A 27006-nucleotide genomic window follows, 5' to 3' on the forward strand; every position below is an offset into this window, starting at 1 on the left:
AAAAGTTTTGCCCAGCAAAGGAAACCACCAACAAAGCCAAAAGACAACTGAATGGGAAAACAAATATTTGTCAGTGATACATCGGATAAGGGGTTAATATACAAAATTTAGAAGAACCCAGACAATTTAATACCAGAAAAATAAACAACCTATTTAAAAAGTAGCAGAAAACCTAAATAAATACTTCTCCAAGGAAGACATATAGATGGTCAATAGAGATATGAAAAGATGCTCAATGTCACTAATCATCAGAAAAGTACAAATCAAAACCACAATGAGACACCACCCCACATCTACCAGAATGGCTCTCATCAACAAATTAACAAACAACAAGTGTTGGTGAGGATGCGGAGAAAAGGAACCCTAGTGCACTGTTGGGGGGAACACAGACTGGTGCAGCCACTGTGGAAAATAGTATGAAGGTTCCTCTAAAAATTATAAATGAAACTGCTTTATGACTCAGAGATTCCACTTCTGGGAAGAAACCTGAAGAAACCTGAAACAATGATTTGAAAGAATATATGCACTCCTATGTTCACTGTGGCATTATATATAATAGCCAAGACATGGACGCAACCCAAGTGCCCATCAACAGATGAGTGGATAAAAAAACTGTGGTATATGTATACAATTGAATATTACTAAGCCATAAAAAAAAGAATGAAATATTACCTTTTGTGATAGCATGAATGGACTTAGAGGGTATTTTATGCTAAGTGAAATAAGTCAGACAGAGGAAGACAATAATATAATTTTATTTATATGTATAATCTAATTATTAAAATACACAAAGTAGAAATAGACAAGAGAACAGGCTGACAGCTGGCACAAGGCAGAGGGTTTGGGGGCTGGGTGAAAGCGGTAAAGGCATGAAACAGCATGAATTGGTAGTTACAGAACAGTCACAGAGATGTATATTATAGCATAGGGAATACAGCCAATAATATCGTGATAACTATGCATGGGGTCAGATGGTACCTGAAGCAGCAGAGGTACTACTCTGTAAAGTACATGATTTTCTAATCACTTTGCTGTACACTAAAACTAATAGAGAATAATACTGAATGTAAACTGTAATTAAAAAATAAAAAGTTAAATTAAATAAAAATTATTGCAATTCCCAATTTACAGATGAGACAGTACCAGATAATGTACTAGAAAGGACAGTGGTCTTCCTGACACTATGGTGACACATAAAGCTGAATTCCTTTGAGTGAACTGTTCATCTATGCCATTACATTACTGTTTAAAAAAACCTTAAATGTTTTAGTTGTGAATATCTATTCTCTGTCAGTACTTTAAATTAAAGGAGATTTCAGTGATAAGTTTCCCTTTGGTCCTTTCCTAAAGTGGATGTGGATGGCAACTGCTCGGTATGCGGGTGGACTGTCGGTATGTTTCGTGGCTGTCACTGGTCGAAAACTGCTACAATGAACTTCTGTGATATGAAGGGTGAAGGGGGCTAGAGTACCACCAAGTAGTGCATTTAGCACTTCCTTTTTGAGCTAAGCAGAGAGGATGAATCAATTATCTTATTAATACTTTCATAGAATATGAAGACAAAATATTGGTTAACTAAAATATGGAAAAAATTTTTCCAGTATGTAACCTTTTTTGATTAAGCAAGAAAAACACACTCATAACATTGATTATATACAAGGAATTATGTTGAGCACTACAAGAATATAGAGTTTCATTAGATTCTTAAACTGCTTACTGTTCAGCGGGAAGACAGGAAAGGTGTAAAACATAACAATGAAGTAGAAAGCAAGCAACAAGTCACAAGAGCAGTGAAAAAAAGACAGTGCATTGAGAGATCAGAGGCCGAAAATGGCTTAATGGAGGAGCAACTTGAGATGGCTGGGATTGATTCAAGATTTGTGGCATTAGGCATATTCCACTGGAAAGGAACAATATCAATAATGATTAGTTATTCTCTGGGTGAAGTACGTTAACAGTACACGAACCCAGCTAAACAAATTAAATCCCTGCCTAACTATGCACCCCCAAAAGACAACAAAGCAAAAACAGAGTAAAAAAATGTCATCAATATGTGAGATTTTGAAAATGTCATTATAATCTTAAAGATATTTCAAAATATATGATTAAAGCAAAAAGTACTTTTAAAGAAGTTCATTAGAAAACATCTATATTTCTAGTTAATTATATTGTTAAAGAATATATTTTAAAAATAAAATAATATTGTTGACATTCACATACAACTAAATAGATAGGGAATAAGAGGTAAATCAAAACATTAGATATTGCTAGTCCCACACTACCATTTAACTCTGGAGTAGGAATGGTGTTTTAATAGAAAGGAATGTTAACAAAGTCACAAATCTGAAAACAAAAAGTATAGGGTAGACATTTACAGTTGAATTAAGAAGCATGTATTGACTTCCAGGCAAGATGGAGGCACAGGTAAACACAGCTCGCCTCCTCACATGCCACGTCAAAATGACAACTAAACTACAGAACAACCATCACTCAGAACCTTCAGAAATCAAGCTGAATAGAAGTCCGACAACTATGAAGAAAGATTAAGAAGTACAAATAGGTAGTTACAGAATAGCCATAGGGGTGTAAAATATAGCATAGGAAATGGAGTAGCCAGAGAACTTACATGCATGGCCCATGTACATGAACAATAGTACAGAGATCGCCTGAGGGAGTGGGGGGTGCTGGGTGGAGGGGTGCATGGGGGAAAACTGGGACAAACTGTAACAGCATACTCAATAAAATATAATATTAAAAAGGTAAAAACTGTATTTTGCTGTGTATAATGTGCACTATTTTTGTCCAAATTTTTGAGGGAAAAATAAGGATGCACATTATACATGGGTAGTACTATTTCCATATCACTATAAATGCTTTTAATTCTTTTATTTATGCCTAGGCATTAAAAGCGTAACTCTAGAAAACAATAACAATATCTGTATGCAAAATAATACCCTGGAATATGATGATTGGTTTTGTTTCTAAATTTAAATAAATAAAAAACTGAATAAAAATATTTAAAACTAAAGATTTTTTCCCTGAAAGTTTGGGCCAAAAGCATGCATGCACATCATACACGGCAAAATACAGCATGTATTTACAAGAGAATGAAAAAGGAGAGCAAAGCCTCTCATACAACTTACCAACATAAAATGAGCAGTTGGAATGCAGTAAGCTTTCAGTCCATAAGCGACAAATTTCGCTTTCAGTCAGAGCTTCAGCTCCATAGCAAGCCTGATACTCCACTTTTGGTAGAACGTACACTGGAAATTGCTGCAATGCAAGGTTATACTTGTTCAAACTTCCATTAGTTTACTACTTACAGCATATATATTTGCCTATACAGTTTGCCACTTTCAAAACACTTTCAAGTAATTTTATTTGATCCTTTCAAATACAGTAGGATTCAGACAGAAAGATAGATGGAACTTTGGTAGATGGGGGCAAGATGAGGCTGAATAAGAGATCCTGAACCACCCCACCAAAGCCCATCCCAATCAACACTCCTCCACTTCCTCCTGCCCCTGGGCCCCAAATGTACACACTTGACTTCTGTCAGAGAATCTGACAGCAGAAACTTTGGAACATAGCCTATGATACATAATTGCCTGAAGGTGAAAAACGGGATTCCGGGAAGGAATGACTGTGAAATATACTAATTCTCAAGAGGATAAAAAAATGATTTCTTTTTTGCCCCTTTAAAGCATTAGTCACATTCACATTACCAAGGCTCGAATACTCTGAGCAGCTTGTTTTCATTCTATGAATGTATGAGCATTAATACCTACATTAACATCTGTGAATGCCTCAGCTTCATTTACATGAAAGCTTTATTGTAGACACTCAGTACCTGGCAAATTATCTGTTTAGAGGGTACTGGTCAGGACACTAAACAGGTTAAGTAAACCAACTGTACCCATTACTGGTCTGAAGGAGGATATGTAAGGAAACACATGCTTGTGAAATAATATAACGTTAGTCATGTCATCTCATTTCTGCCAGACAATTCTGCGCGTAACAAGCAGTGTCTCGAGTTCCAGCTGCAGAAGGAGAAACACATGATTTATGGAACTTAGAGTGACGTGGCTACTTAGTACAATATTTTTGAAATTACACTAAGCTGTCACTAATTATATACTTGAAAATATTTTATAAATGTTTCAGAATTCCTGATTTTCACAAAGTGGCAAATAAGGGCTTGGCACAATGGTGGTGGTAAGAACAATTCAAATGAAGTAAAACTCATGCTAACAGAAGGTTTGGTTCATAATTACCTTTGAATGTTTTAAAACTCTAAAGTAGTGTTTCTTAAATTTCAATGTGCATAGGAATATGATCATGTTAAATGTGGAATTTGAGGTGAAGACCAAGGTTTTGCATTTTTTTTAACAAGTTGTTGTTCCTGGGGCCAAACTTTCAGTACTAAGGCCCCTTGATTACAAAAAAAAAGAAAAAAATATATATTTTACATAAAAATATATATATATATAATGATTAGAACAATTTTATTGCTCAAGAATTTTATTGTATAATAAGTCTTCAGCAACTGGCAATTTGCATTTAAAGTTCCTTATAGTTGCAAACAGTAGCTAGAGATAAAGAAATGAGGGCTCAGAGGGGTAAGAAATTTTCTCAAGGACACGGCCTGTTTCCAGCAGTGTTGGGAAAGGAACAACTGATGAAGAAGATTCCCCTTTTGAATCAGAAATAGATAACAGAGTTAAGATTTTTTTTTAAATAAAAGATATTACTGTACTATTTCTGAAAAGAAAATACTTTGGAGAATTTTTTTGATAATACTGCCATATTTGTTAAACTAACTCCTGAATCTGGTTTTAATTTCTGTATGTATTCTACTGCCATCTCCAGGAAGCCAAGGGAAAGTCTGAATATTTTACCTTAGTACTCCAAAATTAAAGTGAAAGTTTAAATGCAGTAACAATTTTCTAACTATAAAAATTAAACTTAGTATTTCCTTTCTCCCTTGATAGGTACTCCTAATTCTCCCTAAGTGAAAACTTTTCTTCTTTTCTTGGTTCTATCTTTCAATTTTTCACATAAACCTTTTAAACTTTTATATACATTCCTAAATATATATTTCATAGCTATTTCCTGGCATTGATCCTATTGTGTACATTCCATTCTTTCCTAATATTCAAGCACCTTCATTATCCTTTTTCTCATCCTGGAATACCAATATAAATTACAAAATAATTGGCTCCATGATAATATTATAGAAGTGTATAGCTGAAACCTATAAAATTGTATTTATTAGTGTCACCCCAATAAATTCAATAAAAAATAAAATTTTGAATCATTTTAGAATACATCTCTTAGGAAATTTGGCTAACTGAGACATATAATAACACATAATATTAAATCATTCCAAGTTACCCGGTGTGGATTTCGTATCTATGTGTAGCCCTCACTAAGTTCTAGCTTCACCCCAGTCCAAATTAGCCCTCTTTATTTCGTTCCATCACTTGAGACTGGCTGCTGTTACAAGTTCTCTGATGTGCAGTTCTTATTAAGCAGCGATTTGATAAACAAGGATAAATGATATTGGAAACTAAAATTTCCACCATGATAACAGAAAACTGAAGACCTAAAGAAGATGAGGTTCTTGTACATCAGTGGTTAGAGAGACTTCTAAACATATTTTAAAGCTTTCTGTAAACAAGCTGATTTTTAAGCAGGAAATATTGATGAGGATGGATTCTAACCTAATTGCAGTTTAAATAGTATCACTTCAAAATTTCTCAAACTAGTGCCTCAACTTCCCTAAGTTCCTGTCTTTAAGAACACCCTCCTTCCTCACCCCTCAATTTTTTTCATTTATTCAATACCTATTTATTGAGTTTCTATGGTATAAAACATTTGGGAGAAACAGAGATAAACAGGATATGATTCCAAAGGAAACATTCTTTTTTTTAAAAAGATTTTATTTATTTATTTTTAGAGAAGGAAGGGAGGGAGAAAGAGAGAGACAGACAGAGAAACTTCAATGTGCCGTTGCTGGGGGTTATGGTCTGCAACCCAGGCATGTACCCTGGCTGGGAATTGAACCTGGGACACTTTGGTTTCCAGCCCAAGCTCAATCCACTGAGCTACGCCAGCCAGGGAAACACATTCTACTAAGGGATTTAAACCATGTGTACTAAACACAGGAAAAAACTAAACCTTATTACATATAATGATAGGTGTAATATAATAACTCTTCACTGAAAAAATTTAAATTTTGTTCTGGGTTTGACACAATCAGAAATACAAGGCTGTTCAGATATTATTTGGGGCTGGACTGTTTGGATATATTTTGATGTAGAGTGAATTCTCTCCAATCAGGTTCTGTTCTGATATTTGCAAATTTCACTTCAGTCAAGTGAATAACAGTGTCTTTAATAGGAATTCAGGAATTAAGTAAGTGTTCAAAACATCTCTAGGCAATTCTTACTCGAGCAACCCTGGCCATCAATAATTTCTGAGTGCTATAAGCTGGCAGATCAATGCAAAGTGGTATGGGTTCACAGGGTAGTGGAAGAAATAAGGTTATTCCCCAAATAAATCAGATAGTAAATAAGAACTAAAGACATAAAACTCTGAGCCCTGGCCAGGTGGCTCAGTTGGTTGGAGCATCGTCCCACACACCAAAAAGGTTGCAGGTCCAATCCCGGGTTGGGATATGTATGGGAGGCAACCAATCAATGTTTCTATCTCACATTAAGGTTTCTCTTTCTCTCTCTCAAATCAATAAATATATCCTTAGGTGAGGATTTAAAAAATAACTAAATAAAAATAACACCTTGAAAAGATAATCCATAGCACTGACACTCTATGTATTTGAGATGTTTATGCTATGGCCATTAAATTGATCAGAGTTAAATGTAGATGAGACAGGAAAAATTAACAAATAAAGTAAAATCATTTAATACAGAGAATACTGGTATTTATCTAGGAGGATGTAATGGGGGTGCAGCCCGGGTTCCCTCCAAAGAGAGGTTTGCAATGGGGTCCAGAACTCAGGGTGCCCAGAAAACATAAAAATACAGGATATTCTCACTCCCACAAGTCTGCACTGGGGGATGGGGCACATGGAGCAGGGCCACTGAGAGTTATTTGCATAGCAACAGTTGACCAGTTTCACTGCTGACATGCAAAAATGGTTATTTTACATATCTATAACAGCTGGCTAGCTTCATGGACATGCTAAGTAGCTGTGGACATGCTTTGAAACCAGGGAGATGGGCGTGACTTGAACCCATGCTGTAACTGGGAGGCAGCTCCCTTTTACGATGCTTGTGTGAGAGCTTGGACATGGTTGGCTCCATGCCACAGGCCCACACCTGCCTGGACTGACTATGGCAGCCAAGAAGGGCTGGAAAAATACGGGAATGCTGGTAGGTGTAGCCAACTGTGGGAGGACTTGGAAATGGGGTTACAGAGGAAGATTCACACTGGGATTTAAACCCAGGCACAGCAGCTATGCGGGGGTCTAAGCATGTGGTTTTGGGGGACCAACCACGTGGTTTGGGGGCTCCCTTTACCATGTGACTTAGGGAGCAGGAAAGCAAGATGTAGCAGCCATGCAGAGCTCTCTTAGCAGTTTGAAAGAATTCAAGAAAGACACTGCAGGAAGGAAAGGGGTGAAAGGACTCTTGCTGGTGGGCCAGGGGAAGATACCACATGGATTTAGATTAAGATCTCGAGATAAGTGGCAACACAGCTGATGGTGCTAGGAACCAAGGGAGGCCTGCCAGCCGAGCAGATTACTGTGGAAAGCCAGGAGCTAGCCAAGCCATGGACAGTACCCCTGACTGGCCTGACTGGGCAGTGTGGGGGAAGGAAGGACTGTGTGTGTTTGTGGGTGTTTTAAGGGGCTTTGAGTGTTTAACAGTGACATTCTGCCATTACTCTAAGCCTGTACCACTTTTGAATAAATAGTTCCTTTCCTTTTCACCAAACTCTGGCATTAAGAGCCATAATTCCAATTTCCTGGTGGCAGGCAAAGAATCCACAGTGACAGAGGGACCACGTAACTCCCAGGTCTGTTCTGTAACAAGGAGACTGTTACCAAATGTACAGTTTTTTTGTCACCTTGACTTTCTCTTATTAAAACAAAAACCCAAAACAAAAAAACACTCCCCCATATATTTAATTCAAAACCACTGGGTTTCTAAAATTTCAAGCCTGAAGAGGTGATGGAAACCAAATGATAAGTTAGGAATTTTATAAAGTAGTGACTGAGGATCCTTACTGGGTGGTAGGTTAGGCATTAATACTTCAAAAAATATATATACTACAACAAATGTACAGAAAAGAAAAAATTCTCAAGAAAAATTAGAGACTTCACAATGTCTTACATAATCGATTATAATATAGAAGCTACTCTTTATTCACCAGAGTTCAGTGGTCTCTCTCTCTCTCTCTCTCTCTCTCACACACAGACACACACACACACACACACACCCCAAACTAATCTGGAAGATAATTTCAAATATCAAATAGAGAAAACTGCTGAAAGAGCCAATTAATGCAAACTGTAGCAAAAACTTTTTTAACTAAGGAAAATATTGACATCAAACCTAAAGAAACAAGACAGGAAAAAGAAAGAATGACATTTGGTCTCCTAGCAATTCTGGGAAGACTTTTCAAATGTGTGTGAAAGCCTACCTTTCACAGTTTGGACTTCTAAAATGAGACAAGAAGGTCCCCGAAGTAAGAGAGAAAGGGGTTAGTGTGACATAATGGAATTCAAACTCAAAGAGAAAGTAGAACACATGTGCCAGTCTAGGTCAAATCTATGATGTTGTCATTTTCCACAAAGTTTATGTTATTTCATGCAAGAACATTATCATCATTCATGATTACTATATTTAACTAAGCACTTTTCCTTATTAAGAATGTTTTCAGTATTTTACTAACACTTCAACCTGGAAACATTACTACAAGAATATTCAACAACTTAAACTTCGTAACAAAGCCATGTTAAATATTGCTGATTATCGACTTATGCTAGTACACCCTAACTCCCCAAGTAACAACTTACTCTTCTGATTTTCTTCCGTTTTTTAGAACGTGGTCTGGTCTCTATCCTCTGGACACTGCATCGTACAAGTAACAACAGGTCTTGCAGGCTAAATAACTTGTAAACAAAATTTCCTTCCTGAGGAGCTACATATTCTGATGTATCTTCAACATAGTCCTGAAGTTCATATGGCAATCCTTTAAAAATAATTATATTTCTCGTTTTTATTTTAAAATACATTAGTTGTTTATCTAGCATAATCCAAGATAAAACAATTCAATGCACTACTTTTAAATTTCTATCATCTTTAACTTTCTAGTTCATCTCATTTGACCATCACACTATTACCACTTGGTTCCTTTTACTGGAACTGGAGCAAGAACTGAAATCGAAGCTTTAAGGTTCTTTCTTTTAACAACTATCTTAACTAACCCTAGACAAAGAGTAAGTTAGTGAGACAACATATGAAGTGAGAAGAAAAAAAAAGTTTTAAAAACTGTTATTCCTAACCTAGGCAGAGCTGAAGTGCAGCTTTGTATCTATTTCACAAAATGAAAAAGTACAAAACACCAAGAATAAATAAATTTTGGAGTAACAAATGTTTATGATTATTTTTGATGCACTTCCTTTTCATCAGTTTGGGAAACGGCATTACCTATAGCTTAGCAGTCACTGTACATGTTGGATAAACACAGGTTACAAAATCCATACAACTCTGGGTATATATTCAGAGAGGTTTGGAAGTTAAAATAATGATCAGTAGATTTAAAAAATGACTTATCAATGACTACGTAAAGATTATAAGACAAGTTATAACAAAGAGAAAGTGAGGGAACAAGGGGGAAAAACCCGAAGGACAAGGAATAGGCAAAACAGTTGATATGAACTTTTTAAATTAATATTTACTTACGTCCTTTTGGCTTCTGAAATGCAGTTGGCCATACAGTTTTTGGCCAACTAGAGGTATCTGAAGGAGCAGAGGGTTGTTCGGAAACAGGAGGTTGTTTAGAATTTTCTATATTCATTAAGGGCAATTCAGGTATTTTTCTGGAAATTGGCTTTAAGAGTTCATCTTGCATTTTTAAAATTTCCCCGACTGGATCAAATTTTTTGTATACTCGTTTGATAGGTTTTTTTAGAACACAGGACTCTTCAGAACTGCAAGTAGCATTAGTCTGGTTTCCTGAGGAAGAATTTGGGCTGGCCGGCTTAGAAGTTAAATTAGAACCCACATCAACTGCTTTTCCATTACTATTCTTCTGACACTCTGTGTCAATGATTAAACAGTCTTCATCTGTATCACTATTGCAAAGCATTGCATCTTCAGTTTTTGCTGCTTCTGATATAACAGTCTTTTCCTTTGAATTGTCTGTGTTCTCTAGAACATTTAGTCTTTCACCAGCATACACAGTATCAGTAGCCATGCCATTTTTATCAGAGGTTTCATTTTCTGCAGAGCTTCCTAACTGTAAGGCATCAGATGTTTTCAAGTCACCATCTTGCATCAGAGGTTTGTCAGAATTTCCTGATGCCTTCTCAACACATGGTACAAATCCCTGATCATCTTTATTTTTACACTCTTCAGGGCCACCGTCCACACCAGTCACCAGCTGTTTCTCCTTTTGCAACTGTTCCATCAGAATCTGAGATAAACTTCTAGAGTGAGCAGAAATGTCTGCTGGTGCAGCTGGTGCCACGGGAGTGGCTGCTGCACTGGGGGCTGTGGAAGTATTTTTCACGTTGGATATTATGGAAGTGCTTGCTGGACTTGGTGACTTTGATGGTTTGGTGGTGGTTACTCCAAAAGTTTCGAGTTCTGTGACGTCATCATCAAAATCCAGATCCACATTTTCAAGGGTCTCAATTTTTCGGCACTCATTAACTTCATTAGATATCTTAAGAAAGTATATTGGTAAACTATTAGCAAAAATTCCAGGCCACACCTCATCTATCTCTTAATGCCCCTGCTCCTCACATACACGGTTCATGCTCTTTAAAAGCAGAAGTATAATGGCTCTGAAAGGTTCTTGCTTAAGATGGCAATAAATTACTACCAACTAACTTAGTTAACCTTACGTTCCCACTGAAACGTTGATGAAACACAAATTTGCCAAGCTGTAACAACACAGGGAATGGGAATACTTGTGAACTATCACAGCCTGTGAGGAATTTCCACCAATCAAAAAATAGACAGGACCACAAAGAAAAGGGGAAGGAAGCAGATTTTCATTCACACCCATTCCACACACTCTTGCAGAGACACCTGGACTTAGCTGACAGGAGAAAAGCCTCTTTGCCACTGTGAAGGGTCGCCAGCCTCTGCGTCTGGTGCATCAATCAGTGACTTTCTACATCTACTCAGGGAAAACAAATCTCAGTAACAGGAGGAGAAATGGACAGGAAGTGATTTTATTGTATTCTAGGACACAAAGCCATTGAAGTGGTAGTTTTTCATGTACTATTTTGATAATGGAAGAGCTTTAATTTATTCAAGAATAAACTATCTTCTTCCCCAAGCTACAACAGACCTCTCCTCAGTCTGGCATAGCACTTTAAACACATACCATGGAAATTTGGTTACAGTCTGGGCTATGTACACCTGTTAGCTTTGCAGCTTAGGATTTGAGAAAGAAATCATCTGACAGCAATTAAGTAGTGAGTAAGATCAGCCTGTGTTAAGTTTTTTTATCCTCTCTGAACCTTAATTTCTTTATTACTAAAATAGTGATAATAGGGTCATCTTCTTGGATTTGTTCTAAGGATTAATGAGAAACACTACATAGAAAAACGCTTGGTATAGTCTCTGGCACATAGTAACTTCTCGGTAAATGGCACCTCTTACTAAAGTAAAAAGATGACTAGCTTTAGTAAAAAAAATATAATTAAATTAAACTATATGCTATTTTACATAAGACATTCTTTCACAAAAATATTAAAAAACAAAACCACAAGGCATAACATCAAGAAACAGAGACAGAATGGCAACATTCAGTGTTAGACAAAGCTGAATTCAATGCAAAATGCATTAGACAAGGAAAGGAGTCCAATGCTGAAAAAAGAAGTCCATGATAAATAGATATGGTCTGGTCATGAATTGTGACATGCCAAAAACATCAAAACAGGTAGTCAAAACTTAAAAATAAAATGAAAATTTGATAGAAAAACTACTGTACTTGGTCAATGATACACTGTCTCTAATATGTAAAATAGAAACAGAAAGTACAAATGAGATTAAGTGGTTGAAAGAAATATATATAAATAACTGGAAACATACATACAGACTACAAAGGTATACCTTTTCCCTCCCAAGAATCCAACGGGCATTTCCAAAGATGGACTATAAATTAATATTAAAAAAAACATCAATACAGCACAAAGCACAATTTGCTAAGGTCTTACTCTCTGTTTAAAAGTAAATAACACATCATTAAGAAAAATGTAAACAAACAAAATATCCAAGCCCTTGGAAATAAGAAATACTCCAATTATTAAATCAATTAATATGATAATAACATATATGATATTTAAAAGCAAAACTTAGAAAGCAGACATTAAAAATCAGAAGTATCGCTCATAGCATTTGTAAGAAATAAGAATATCATCATAATAAAATAAAGACATTTCATAAATATAAAACCAAAATTTAATGAACTGAGAAACAATTCTCACAATGGAATTTAAGTTAAAGATATCACTTATCTGTAAATAGTATGTACCCATAAATATTGTGCAGCTATAAAAGGATTCTTCTATAAAATATATCATTAATTATATCAGAAAAAGTTAATAGTTCCCTAATGTTATAAAATAACAGACCAAGTGTTAAAATTTCCCAGTGTGATGTGTTTTTATAATTGTTTATTGCAATCAGTATCCAATTGGTTGATACACCTCTCAATTTATTTTAATTTGTCAAATGACTCTCCTCAAACTCGGCCAACTCCCTCATCAGCCAGGTAGTTGTAGAAGAAGCCAGATTAAGTTATCCTGTAAAAATTTCTGCATTTTGGATTTTAACTTGTGCATCCCTGTAATGTCATTTAACACAGTCTTATATCCTTGGAATTTCCCATTAAAATGATCTAGTAACTTGATCAGGTTCAGGTACCATTTTTCTTAACCTGAATATGTTATGTGTGGCACTTTGTGCTCCCACTTCAATCAGGAGGCTAATGATGTCTGGTTATCTTTCTTCTTGTGATGTTACAATTGATTTGTTGGTTCATCAGGTTTCATCAACTTAATCTATCCATTATAAAATTCCTCATTGATCTCCTAATGGTTTTAGCAGCTATTGATGAGGATCATTGCCTAGGTTCACTATTTCATTAGAAGCTACAAAATGATGACAGTCATATTCTCTCATTACCCTGAAATATAGTTTGTACTGGAAAGGCAAGACAAATACTTGATTTTTTTTAAATCAGCTGTCAGAATAATGACTTCTCGTACAAGCATTCTCCGAAGGTGGCTAGTACTTTTTTGTAAAGTATCATTATAAATTCATGGATTTTAACATAGTTCATACATTTCCATCCATTGCAGTCATCCTTTACCATAGTCAGACTAACACATCTCTGGCCAATGGGAAACCCTTCAAGTTGGCTCCGATGTCTTTTTGATATGATTCCAGTATTATCAGAAGGCATTTACTTAACTTCTTTTTTTTAAAGTTTGTATTCTTTTTATTCAGGTTATATATTTTCTATCATATTGCTGTTATTACGAAGACCACACAGCACCCCTCCCTGGTCTTAATCCATTTCACCATCTTCCTGAGCTTTATTACTATTGTGGTAAACTTATTTGCTCTTACACTATGCTGACTTCCTATCCCTTACTCTCAGTATTGCTCCTCCATATAACCTCACATAAGCGCTCCTCCTTTTTTAAAAAAAAATTTTATTTTAATTGTTGTTGCAGTACTACTTAACTTCTTTGACTGGCATTTTTATCTCTTATGTTGAAATTCTTAGTGCTTAATATAAATTTATTTGCTTTATCATACTAGTGTATTCAAAATAAAAATAGCAATATGCAGTTTAAGATTTTTCAGCAGTTCTTTCTGAACTTAGGATATAAATCTCTAGGGCTATACAGTCAAATTACCAAGTTTCTAATCACTTAAAATAATTCTTCTCTGGTTAAACTACTAACTTGATATACAGTGGATTCATTTGTTTCACTTCAGCTTTGATTGGCTTTTTAATATTTTAAAATTTATTTTATAGGCATGTAAAATATTTATATGGCTTAAAGTTAAAACTATAAAACAAAAGATATTCAGAGAAATCCAGTTGATAATCCTGCCACCTCTATGTTCCATTCCTCCTCCAATTAACCATTTTCATTAGTTTTAAATTTATTCTTCATTGTACGAATTTTCTTTCAAAATATATGCAAATATGTATGTGTGTATACAGGGCGGGACAAAAGGTTTACAGTTGTTTGTATGGAAAATAAAACAATAAATAGTAATACAAGAATAAACTGTGTTTCACATACAATTGTAAACCTACTTTTGCTCCATCCTGTTTCTTCCTTCCTTAAATAAAAAGTAGCCTATTATAGGAAATGTTCTCTTCCTTGTCTTTTTCACTTAACAATATATCTTGGAGATCACTGTATAGCTGCATATCTAGAGTTTCCTCATTCTTTTTAATAGCTGCTTATTATGCTATTAAGAATGTATACTTTATTTAATCAATACCCCATTAAGGGACATGGGAATTGTCTCCAATCTTTTACTACTGCAAACAGTACTACAATGAATAACTTGCACATACATTTTGTTCTTTTCCTGGTGTACCTCTGAGCTACATTTCTAGAACTGAGATTTCTAGAATGAACACAGTTTTCACATTTTGTGGGTACATCTTGATTATAGAAATGTTATAGCACCTGCTTCTTTTTCCTCTAATACCTTTGTAAAAGCTTCCATCAACAATCCTCTCATGTTCTTCATGTTTAAATGAGACAGGCTCTCCTATGGGAGAACCACTGTGTGGGGGGATGTGCCAGGATGGCTTTCTTAGCTTCATGGCTCTACACTCACGCTTCATTGTTACCACGAAGTATGCACACATGTAGGTTCGTGTGTATGTGTGTGAATCTTGAGTATATTCTGACATTTGGTTCCTCTATTCTCTCCTATAGTTATCTGAAAACTTCTTTTTTTTTTGATCTTTAATGTCCTTGTTCTGGTCAATATGGACTCTACTACCAGTAATTTTTACTGAGTGAAGGCTTTTGTCTTGGAAAGGACCTTGGCTGGTTAGTTTCTAGAGTTCCTATTGTCCAGGAATCTAGAAACCTTAGAAATCTAACTTCTTGAGTGTCCCTGCAATCACTTAAAATTAGAGCCTATAAACATTATTTTCACTTTTGTTTTTCTTTATTCCTCCTTCCATTGAGATTATTTTCCTCGTGCCTCAAAAGTATCCATTAGAGGAGGTCTACTGGTACCAAACTCAATTTTTAATGAAAAAGATCTTGTTTAATATGGTTAGAAAATTTTAGTAAATGGATTTTCTTCTTCTTAGCACAATATATCATTCCAGTATCTTCTGGCTTCCATTGTTGTTGTTGAGAAGTTATTTGTCTGTCTAACTCTCAGTCCTTTTATTTCTCTGATGGCTTTTAAGAGTTTTCTCTTTGTCTCCAAGTACTGACTTGGTCCCAATGTCTCTCTCACACCACCTTTCTGGGTGTAGCTACACACGCTGAACATTCTCACCATATTCTCACCTCTCTTTATTGTCTGTGTCACATCACAGACAGTCTTTTCAGACACATCTTTCAGTTTATTGCTTCTCTTCTCAGCATTACCTAAAGTGTTTTAATGACCCCATTTACAGAATTTTTATTTTTTTCTTATTGTTCAAGTACAGTTGTCTCTGTCTTTCCCCTTAACTGTATTTATCATATTTTCAGTTTTAAAATTTTTACTTAGTTCTTTTTCAAATGTGATTGGCTTTTAAAAGTTTCTGGTTCCTCACTGAAATTTTTAAGCATTAATATCCTTGAGTACTGTATAATTTAACAGAGTTGGCTAATAGCTTTTGACAGATAATTCTAAGATTCATTCATGTGAGTCTGTTTCTTCGGTCATTGTTTCTGATGGCTCTAGCTCATAGTATCTGCATGATCTCCTCCTATTTCTAGTTATCTATATTTTAAGAACTTATTTTAAAATATGCTATATTTTAGCCCTGGCTGGGTGGCTCAGTTGGTTGGAGCATCATCCCTTGCACCAAAAGTCTGAGGGTTTGATTCCTGATTAGGGCACATGCCTGGAATCCCTGGGTGGGATATGTACAGGAGGCAACTGATTGATATTTCCCTCTTTTTCCCTATCTTCTCTCTCTAATCAATAAAACATGTCCTCAGGTGAGGATTAAAAAGAGTTAAAAAATTATCCTGTAGTTTTAAAAGTAATTCACAGAAACAATTTGAGGCTCAAAATGATGTGATGTTCCTCTAAGAATTATTTTCATTTGCTTTTGCTACATGTCTAGAGACACTAGTAATCTAAAGGCATCTGAATCCAAGTTCAAGGCTTGAAAACTCAAGCTACAACCTCTGAGAAAGCTGATTTGTTTCTGGTTCACCCTTACTTTTGGGGTGTTGCCCTGCAGGGTCCACGCCTTTGATGAAAAACTGAACAGAGACTTTTGTCTCCCTAGTCTTGTCATGCTGCCAAAACCACAGTTCATTTTCTGTGGCCTCTTCAGAACTGGCCAATACTACCCAGGGCAAAAATAAAAAATTAAAATAGTAATAAAAAAAAACACTAAGTGACAGCATTACTTCCCTGGGTTCTGGTCTTCTCTGATATCTCAGCCCTGTAATTCCTCACTATCTTGTTAGCTCTTTGATGACTTTAAGAAATAATTTCTTTATTTTGTTCAGCTTTAGTTGTCAGCAGTAATGAGAAAGATCCAAAGAATGTGGTCTGTCATTAATGAAAGGAGTTACTCTGTCAGTTTTCATCCTTTTTAACCTACTTCATGTTTCTTCATAGTACTTGTTACTTCCCGACATTTCCTCACATTAATATAAGTTTTAGGTAGATTTCAAAATGTAAAACAAAAAAATTTAAGAAAAATTGGAAGTGTTCTATGAACATATACATTATGAAAATATTAAAAGACAAAGGGCAAACAGAGAAAAACATATAAACAAATATAAAACACAAAAGGCTAGTATCCTTAAGATAGTATAAGCTCTTTCTTAGGCAGTAATAAAAAATGTTTTTCTATTTTATTTTCTAAATTTGTTTTCTCTCTCACTTTATTCATGTCTCTGTTCATATTTCCCATCCTTGGAAAAGCCTTCCTGACCATAAATCTCTCGAAATATTCCCATTTCTACCTCCTTTCCTCAACCTACTCTATTTTTCTGCATAGCATTTATTACTATCTGCTTTTTTTGCTATTATTTTGTTAATTATCTGTGCCCTCCACCACTGATGAAAGCTCCAAAAGAAAAGAGACTTATATTCACTGCTGTATCCTCACTGCAGTATAGAACAGTATTATCAATAAACAGTTGTAGAACAAATGAAGAAAGTTTGGTATAAACAAAATGTCTCACTTTAATAATCACGGGAAAATATTTTAAAATACGCAAAATAATAAAAACTACTATTTATGGAGTGCCACACATTGTTCTAAATGCTTTACATGTATTAACTCATCTAATTCCAAATATTTCCATGACTTAAATAATATCATGATACCCATTTTACAGATAAGCAGAGTAGACACAGAAGTTATATAGCTGGCTTAGGGTCACACAGCTACTAAGCATCCTGAAAAGAATTAACAATCTGGCCAAATACTTTCTGTATCAATCAAATTCATCTGTTTCTTTTCATACTTAAAAAAAACCCTTAAATATAAATACAAATAATTAAATACAACTTCACCACAATTACCACCGTCATTGACTGAGTTTTTACTACATGTATACTAAAGACTGTGCTCAGCATTTTACATGTAATGTCAAACTTAATGCTTACAGCAATCTTGTGAAGTAGGTATTAATCACTTTTTTTTTAAATAGGGAAAAACACTGAGGCTGAGGGAAGTTAAATTACTTGCCAAAAGACTAGCTTGACCTGGGGTTCAATTTTAAGTTTCAAATTTTTATCTACAGATTTAGAGACCTATAATAAAACTTTAGGCTTCAACAGAATAAACAAATACATTCCCTTAAGAAATAAAAACCATTACATACATCCATTTCAGGTATATAGTCTTCTGGTTTGTCCATAAATACTGCAGAGACTGGAACAGATGTATTTTTGGACATCATGAATTTTAATGGAACTTCATGGAAGATTTGATTTCTCTCTCTCATTGTCAGTTTCTTTTGGGGAAGTGGTGAATTAATATAAATTACTTTAACCGGTTTTGAACCTTAAAACAGAAACAGAAGAGGGTGGTCAGTTTCTAGTAGTTAATTTAAGAAAAAAAACCCAGGATGTATGACAGAAGGATCACTAAACAAAGAGACATAAGATAGGAAAGTGGGAGCACAAGTCCCATATATTTGCCAACCTTGAACTAGAAAATCTTTAAAGTTCCTTAGAGATCTGAGGACCAGAGAATAAAACTGGCAAGAAAAATGTTTTCTAACAATTTTCAAAAAGGATTTCTGCTTTTATTGTTATACTTTCACCATCATTAATATTCAGTTCTTACAGGGTTATGCTTTCAAAAGGTGATACAATTTTTACCACAGAGAATATATTACATTTAATTCTAATTTGTAGTTTTGTTTCATTAGACACAGTCCTAATTTACAGAATTATGTTGTTACATATAATCATAATAGTACTTCTGGGTAATAAGAAAAAATTATTAAATATGAACCAAAACAGAAAGGGAATAATCCTTTTTTTAAGGTTTATTTATTTCTAGAAAGAGGGGAAGGGAGGGAGGAAAGGAGGGTGAAAGAGAGGGAGAGAAACATCAATGTGTGGTTGCCTCTCACATGGTCCCCACGGGGGACCTGGCCCGCAACCCAGCCATGTGCTCTGACTGGAAATCAAAACAGCAACTCTTTGGTTTGCAGCCCGAGCTCAATTTAGCAAGCTACACCAGCCAGGGAGGGAATAATCTTTTGTACAGAGGAATTTATATGCAAATATAATTTTACTTTCAACAGACTGACTAACCTACGTTCATAAGTATAGACTTATTTTAATTCTGAATTCCAATAACAGACAAGTAAGTAAGTCCTGGAAACTCACCCACCCATTTGAGGCTGCCTAATAAAGTATTGTATTCCTTTCATTTCATTGAAAGATAAAGAACCTGACCATATCATGTCTTCTTGGTCACACTAAACCATAATTATTTCTTTAACACCTCTTAGTCCTAACACAAATACAGGTTCTGTAGATGTAATAACTCATTTATCTCTGGGTGTCAATTCTATGGTAGCACCATCTATTTTAAAAAAGTTCCATTGAATGTAAATGTCAAACTTACATCCTCCTTAAATCAAAACTTGTATTTTTGTATTTGATAACTGACTATAATTAGACTGCTGAAATAGAACCATCACAACTCCTCTGCGAAGAGCATTACCTGACATGGCAAATCACAAACCTGCAACAGGTATTACTTGAACAGACACTGGAATTTCCCACTGTTCCTTGTAGTCTGGTCCATGATTATTTAATAAGGCAAATAATGATTGACTAGTTAGGGCTATCTGAGGGTGATATCTGGAAACAAGCTTCTCTGCATTTGGATCTTTACTAATATCCTGGAAAACAACATAAGACTTGTTATTTCATTATGCCTATTGGAAATTTCTTTTTTTAAATTAACTTTGTATTGTATTTTTTCCCATTACCATTTTGTCCACTTATCCCCTCCCGCCCCCAACCCCGTGGAAACTTCTTTAATGAAGTAATAAAAAGAACTGAAGAAATTCAGAAAGAGAACTTCAGAATAATCAGATTATATGTACAGAAGATTACTTAAAGACCCCAAACCGCCTTCGTCCTTACATAATGCATAGCTGCAGCTGTTTGTTCTGGTGTCTCAGTGGCAGATGTGTTATCTTTTGAGAGCTGTAACTTTGCAGGCATTGAGGGAAACACTGTTTTCACGTATTTCACGCTACCCTAAATAAGAAAAAAATAAACATTTATTGCAAAAATCTTGATGCATTTTTTTCGGAGTATCCTTTCATCGTAGGAAACTTTGAAGTTAAAATTCTTCATTCTACGAAATGAAAATGTCAAATTTAGAGTCTTCTTAAGTTGACTTTCATGTTGTCTTGCTTGACAACCAGTATATATGTATATAAAAAGGGCCAAAGACAAGGGTGCCATAGAATTTTTCCTGCCGCTTTAAACTTTTACCTCATACTGTGAGGTACAAATGATCACGGGGTATGGTAGAAACTCTAAATTATCCTCTTCGCCACACTTCCATGATTGTGCATAAAATTCCTTTAAAAACTATGACTTCTTGCTTATATTCAGTAACATTAAGATGGGCACTAACAAAATCAAGAAATAAAGTGGGTAGCGACATTTTTAAAAACATCAAGTACTGGAATCCATTTAAAAAAGGACACATTTATACTGCATATTTTAAAAGTGGTATCTCATTATTGTTCAAAATTTAAACACAAATGTCTATGTGAAATACAGATGATGTTTCAAACAAAAATAAGTATACACTTTCATATGGTAAACCTTACCAATGCAAGAAGAGTTTTTTCTAGTTTTAATCCCATTTCTATTCTGAATGGGAAGAATCCCATTAAGCTGGTGACTTCATGGAGAGTATAGAATTCTGGATACTTTTTTACTTGGTCAATGCAAGCTCTTAAACTTTGCTAGAAAAGAAAAACCAAGAGAAATTCATTTTCATTGTACTTCTTTCTTTAATAATCTAACAGAAATAACTTAGTTACATGTGGCTATATAATTATGCATTTCAAATATAGCTTCATTTCATTAATCAAAATTTTAACAATCCAGGTGTATTGTATATTCTTCACTGGATGTAATCTCTTATTTTTCATAACAATTCTTTTACGTTTAATTTCTGAAAATACTGATATTTAATAATACTAAAATTAGCAATTGTATTAAAATTTAAAATTAAATTGAAGACATATTTTGTATGCTATTTAAGAAACTGTCAAGGAAATAAAGCCACATGAAAATTTCAAAACACTTTACTGCCATAAAAGTAGTTATATGAATAATTAGGAATAACTTTAATATCCTAAAAATATTAAAGCTAAGCACAAAGAATTAACGTAGTTATCTTACATGCCATTCTAATCTACAACCAAAAAAAAAAAGAGATAAATGTTTTAACTAATTCAAACATGGAGCATTTTTCTTTTCTCTAAACACTGTTCAAAATACTAACTTACCAGGAAATGTAACCAGGAAGGAAATAAAACTCACAGCTTTACCCAACACTTGCCTTGTGATAACATGTAGATAACTCAAAGGAACACAGTAGTTTTGGGTGGGGGTAGGGTTTACAATTTTTAAACTACAGAGGCATTATCTTTTAAGGTGTTTGTTCTTGTCAATGAACCTAACCTGATCCTTGTAGAACGTATTTTATATCACAAAAGCCCTTAGTAATAAGCATGTCTCATGTGTATCTCCTTTCTCTTCAGACATTAATAAAATCTGTCATGACAAATCAATAACTTTACTACAGTATATCTGCCCATCTATAGTTTCATATCCCTGTCTTCCCCTCTTAATCCTCACTCCCAGCTCTTTCACATTTTCCCCTTCCTTCCATGCTTTTCAATATTGCCCTTAGTATTTAATTCAGAATATTACTTGCAACTAAGGCAGATGCAGGTTAACATGAAAAAGCTGTTTTGTTTTTTTAAACTCTAGTCCCCTGCAAACTCAGATCAGTATACTTTTGTTCTTCATTGATGACATTAGTTACTTGCACGCCTAACATTCCTGTCCTATGGCAGCCATTGTGAGAATCTGAACGTGCAAAGTTACAAAAGAACTACATGGCATAGAGACCATTCTGGTTAGAGATTTAGTGGCACATCTTTCTTGGTAAAATTGCTGGATGTCACAATGCTTTTATTTGAGTTTTCCTTAATTCAGTAACTTTGGCAAGAGAAAGAGTCAGAGGAAAAATCTAAGACAATTTTATACCTATACTCAATAGATTATATATTACTAAAGGTGTTTCACAACTGGTAGATATTAAGCAACTAAAGGAACATTATATTTGATATACTTAATTAAAAAGGTTTTTTAACTAATAATTTATTTGTCTTTGAAAAACAGCTGGGAGTGAACAAGCAAGGTTGAGAGATTCAGGCTGTTCCCCAACATTCACCCCCTGAATATTATTTAACATGCAAAATAACTTGAAAGTTAAATACCCCAAAACCACATGCATGCACACAATACAGATCTATTACTACACAGAAAAATGAAAATGACGATCTCCCTAAATTTTATTTTTGGGCCATAAAAAATGGTATTATACACATATTTTTTTAATGAAAATTTATATGGGGTGACATTGGTTAATAACATTATGTAAGTTTCAGGTGTATAATTCTATAATACATCTGTATATTACATCATATACTCACCACCCAGAATCTAGTCTATTTCTGTCATCATATATTTGAACCCTTTTATCTCTTCTTCTTTCTCCTACCTCATTCCTCTCTGGTAATCTCCATAATGTTTGTTATATATAAGTTTGTTTGTTGCTTTCTGTTTTATATCCCACATGTGAATAAAACCATATAATTCCTGTCTTTGTCCCTCTGGCTTATTTCACTTAGCTTGATACTCTCTCAAGACTGATTCGTGTTGTCCGAAAGAGCAATATCTCATCACTTTTTATGGCTATGTAGTATTCCATTAAATATAGATACCATATGTTTCAAAGTTTAATAGGCACTTCTGGCAGTATTGTTGAATAGGTAGGTATCTTGAAGAGCACTCCTATCCAAATAACACTAGATCCTGGATAAATTACAACTAACAATTTTTATAGCACTGCTGGGCTCGGTAAAACAGGAGAATCTCCAAGGACCATAAATAATTAAAATTGAAACACTTAGAGTGAGGTGGAGCAGTGATCAGTAAGAAAACCCACAAAAGGTGAGGTAGCTTGAAGGCAAATGCCTCAACCAGTTCTAAGACCAAGCCGAGAGCTAAACATGAGCCTAGCATATTTAACCTTTGGAAAATAAAGATCTGAACGGGTATTTGTACATCCATGTTCACAGAAGCATTATTCCCAACAGCCAAGAGGTAGAAGCCACTGAAGTGTTCAACAATGGATGAATAAATAAAATGTTCATACACATACAATGGGATACTTATTCAACCTTAAAAATAAAGGAAATTCAGACACATGCACAGCACAGATGATTCTTAAAGATACTATGCTAAATAAAACAAGCCAGTCACAAAAAGAATACTGTTATATTCCATTTATGACAGCACCTAGACAAATTCAAAAAGTATTGTAGAATGGTAGTTGCCATGAGCTAGGAGAAGGGGGAAATCAGGAGTTATGGTTTAATGGGTGATACAATAAGAAATACACATTTGGGCCCTGGCAGGCTGGCTCAGTGGTTGGAGCGATGCCCCATATACCAAAAGGTTGTGGGTTCGATTGCAGTTAGGGCTTATATGTAGGTTGCAGGTTTGACACCCAGTTTCTCTCACATCGATTTTTTTTCTTTCTCCCTTCTCCTCTCTAAGAAAATCAATAAACATATTCTCAGGTGAGGATAAAAAAGAAAGGTACATTTGGTCTTTGTTCCTGGTTTCTGACACATGGCTCCTGAAACATGTACAACCCCCTGAGTGCTAAGAATGTCTTTTTTATGCTAATGAGGTGACTGGCTGCCAGAAAGACCAAGGCATGATTAGAGGGCTGGAACTTTTAGTCCTACTCTTGACCTCCAGGTAGGGAAGTTAGTCACTAAGAGCCAATGATAACCAATCATGCCAACAAAGTGAAACATCAACACCAAACCCTAAACTATGGGGTTCAGAGAGCTCCCAGGTGAATATGGGGAGGTGCTGGAAGGGTGGTGTGCCCCTTGCCTTATACCTTGCCCTATACATCTCTCTTCTATTTGGCTGTTCCTGAGATGTATCCTTTATAAAAAGTGAAAATAGCAAGTACTTTCCAGAATTTAGCACACCATTCTAGCAAAACTATTGAATCAGAGGTGGGGTTCATGGGAGCCCTAGGCTTACTATCTTGAAAGTTCGAGAATCGGTTGGTGTGGGGAAATCTCGCCCCCATCCCTCAACAAATTTGGTGTCAGAGTGTTGAGTAGAAACAGCTCAGAACTGGATATAAAGTCTCAGTTTTACAAGATAAAGAGTTCTGGAGATTGGCTACACAACAATATGAGTGTATTTAATACTACTGAACTTGACACTTAAAAATGTGTCAAGAATTAGATGTGCCATCTAATTCTAATGGTTAAAATTAGATAAATTAAAAATGGTTAAGATGGCAAATTTTATATTAGGAGTATTAAAAATTTTTTTTAAGGAAGGAAATTCTGACACTGTACGATTGAAGCTTAGTGACATTATGCTAAGTGAAAGGAGCCAATCACAAAAGGACAGATACTGTATATGAGATACTTAGAGAAATCAAATTCATACAGCTATAAAGAAAGAATAATGGTTGCCAGGGGCCAGGGGAGGGGCAAATAATGACATATTTAACGAGTAGAGTTTCGGTTTGGGAAGATAAAAAAGTTCTGGAGATGGACTGTAGAAATACACTCACAACAGTGTGAATATATTTAATGCCATTTAACTGTCCTTAAAAATGGCCGAAGTGGTAAATTTTATAGTATGTTTGCTTCTTTCTTTATTTAGAGAGGGTAAGGGAGGGAGAAAGGGAGAGAAACATCTACGTGACAGAGAAACATCAATGAGTTGCCTCTCATTCACGTCCCAACATGGAAGTAACCCACAACTGAGGTATGTGCCCTGCCTGGAATTGAACCAGCGACCTTTGGCTCTGCAGGATGATGTCTAACCCATCAAGCCACACTAGTCAGGGCTGTTATGTATATTTTACCAAAAAGAAAAAAAGAGAGAAAGAGAACCTGAAGAAAAACTGAGGTTTAAACTTAGTATTTGGGAATCCCAAAATGACAGTGTTGAGAAAATGAAGGAGAAGCAATCATTTAAAATGGCTGGGAATTTTCTAGAATTGAAGGATATGAACTCACAATAATGCAAATGTTAATGATAAAGGCATCAATTAATAACACTCATGGAGTCTTTATCACATTCTAGATACTATGCTTTACATGACATATCTCATTTACTCTTCAGGATAACCAATGAGGTGGGCAGCACTGTTTTAGTAAAGAAATTTAATATGTTCCTAAAAAAAAATTGAAAGAAAGACAAAATGAACTAAGCAGGAAAAAAAAAATCACATTGCAACAAGACTGTAAAACACCAAAAATAAAGGTTAGAGAGAAAAGATAGATTCCCTAAAACAAGTGACTTTAAACAGATAACACTTTTAATAGCAATAACACGAGCCAGAAAAAGTACAATTTTATTTTCAAATCTTAAGAAATACAACAAACTGTCAACTTACAACTATGTATAGAAAAAAAAAAACCAATCTTACTAGAATGAGAGCAAAATAAATATATTTCCAGATTAAAAAAAGAATTATCACCAAGAGAACTTCATCAAAAGAACATGTAGAACATACAGCATTTCAGGAATAATGAAGAGGATTTCAGATTGTAGATTTGAGAATAAAGAAAAGACAAAAAATTAGATAAATTAAACATTGTATAAAATAGTAATATTAAGTGGGTCTTAAAAAGAGACAGCATTACAACAGTATCAATGAGGAGGACGTGGTGAAAGTCAAAATGCTCTGTGGTCTTTGGAGGTGTAGCTTAATAGAACACAGAGTGAGAAAATGACCCACATATCAAAGGTAATGAGGTAATTCAATGAGGGGGAAAATTCAATGTAAAAATTCAAGGGTAACCCCTAAGAGAAAAAAGAAACAAAATAATGTGTAAATGCCAAATCAACAGAAAGGAGAAAAGGAAGGGGTGGGGAGAGTCAATTCCTTTAAAAGTAGTAAAAGAAGTTGTTTAGAAAAAGTAAGACAAGTAGAAATAACAAGCAAGTCCACATACACCAATTAGTATAATAAATGTAAATGAATAAACTTTCTAATTAAAAGATAAGTGATAATCAGATTTTATTTTAAAAAGGATAAAAGGCAATCTAAACTATTTTGAGATATTTGTAAAATACAAGTTCTATAGATTCAAAGCAATCCCAGTGAAAATCCTACCTAGCATTTTTGTAGAAACTGACAAGCTAATACCAAAATTTACATGGAAATGCAAAGGACTGATAAGGGCCAAAACAATTATTAAAAAAGAACAAAGTTGCAGGATTTCCACCACATGGTTTCAAAACTTACTACAAGACCAGGAGGTATTGGCATAAAGTCACATATATAGATTGATGGAATAGAACAGAATTAGAAAACTGACCCACATTTCTATGGTGACAAGGCAATTCAATGAAGAAAAGAATAGCTTTTTCAACCAATAGTTTTAGACACAGTTTCTCAACATTGCCACCATTGACATTTTAGACCAGATAATTCTTTATGGCTGTCCTGTACGTTGTAGAATACTGAGCAACATCCTTGGCTCTACCCACTAGAAGCCAGAAGTACTCCTTTCTCACTTGGGATGACCAAAAATGTCTCCAGATGTCTGCTGGGAGGCAAAAAGCACTCTTTAGTTGAAAATCACTACTCTAGAACTAGATATCCATATGACAGAAAAATAAACTTTGATCCAAACCTCACATATTGCACAAAAAATAACTTGAACAAAGACATTCAAATAAAAATTAAAACCATAAAACCTCAAGATCAGGTTTTCTCAACATAACCATTATC

General features: G+C 34.8%; 1 protein-coding gene across 5 annotated transcripts in view; it reads right to left on the minus strand.

Moving 5' to 3' along the window:
- Positions 1–27006, minus strand: part of ICE2 (interactor of little elongation complex ELL subunit 2) — a 62305-nt gene that overhangs the window by 14372 nt on the left and 20927 nt on the right. For 4 of the 5 annotated variants that reach the window (XM_036034268.1, XM_036034281.1, XM_036034266.1 and 1 more), the window contains 8 exons: positions 20750–20887; positions 20049–20165; positions 19642–19801; positions 18263–18444; positions 12318–12359; positions 9933–10917; positions 9044–9219; positions 3144–3273 (listed from right to left, as the gene is read on the minus strand). In XM_036034268.1, the coding sequence (XP_035890161.1) occupies positions 3144–3273; positions 9044–9219; positions 9933–10917; positions 12318–12359; positions 18263–18444; positions 19642–19801; positions 20049–20165; positions 20750–20887 (1930 nt within the window). The remainder of the gene's footprint in view (positions 1–3143; positions 3274–9043; positions 9220–9932; positions 10918–12317; positions 12360–18262; positions 18445–19641; positions 19802–20048; positions 20166–20749; positions 20888–27006) is intronic. The other variant, XM_036034276.1, reaches the window with a different exon arrangement.

Source organism: Phyllostomus discolor, chromosome 1 (genome assembly GCF_004126475.2).
Source record: "Phyllostomus discolor isolate MPI-MPIP mPhyDis1 chromosome 1, mPhyDis1.pri.v3, whole genome shotgun sequence".
In the NCBI taxonomy this organism is placed as follows: Eukaryota; Metazoa; Chordata; class Mammalia; order Chiroptera; family Phyllostomidae; genus Phyllostomus; species Phyllostomus discolor.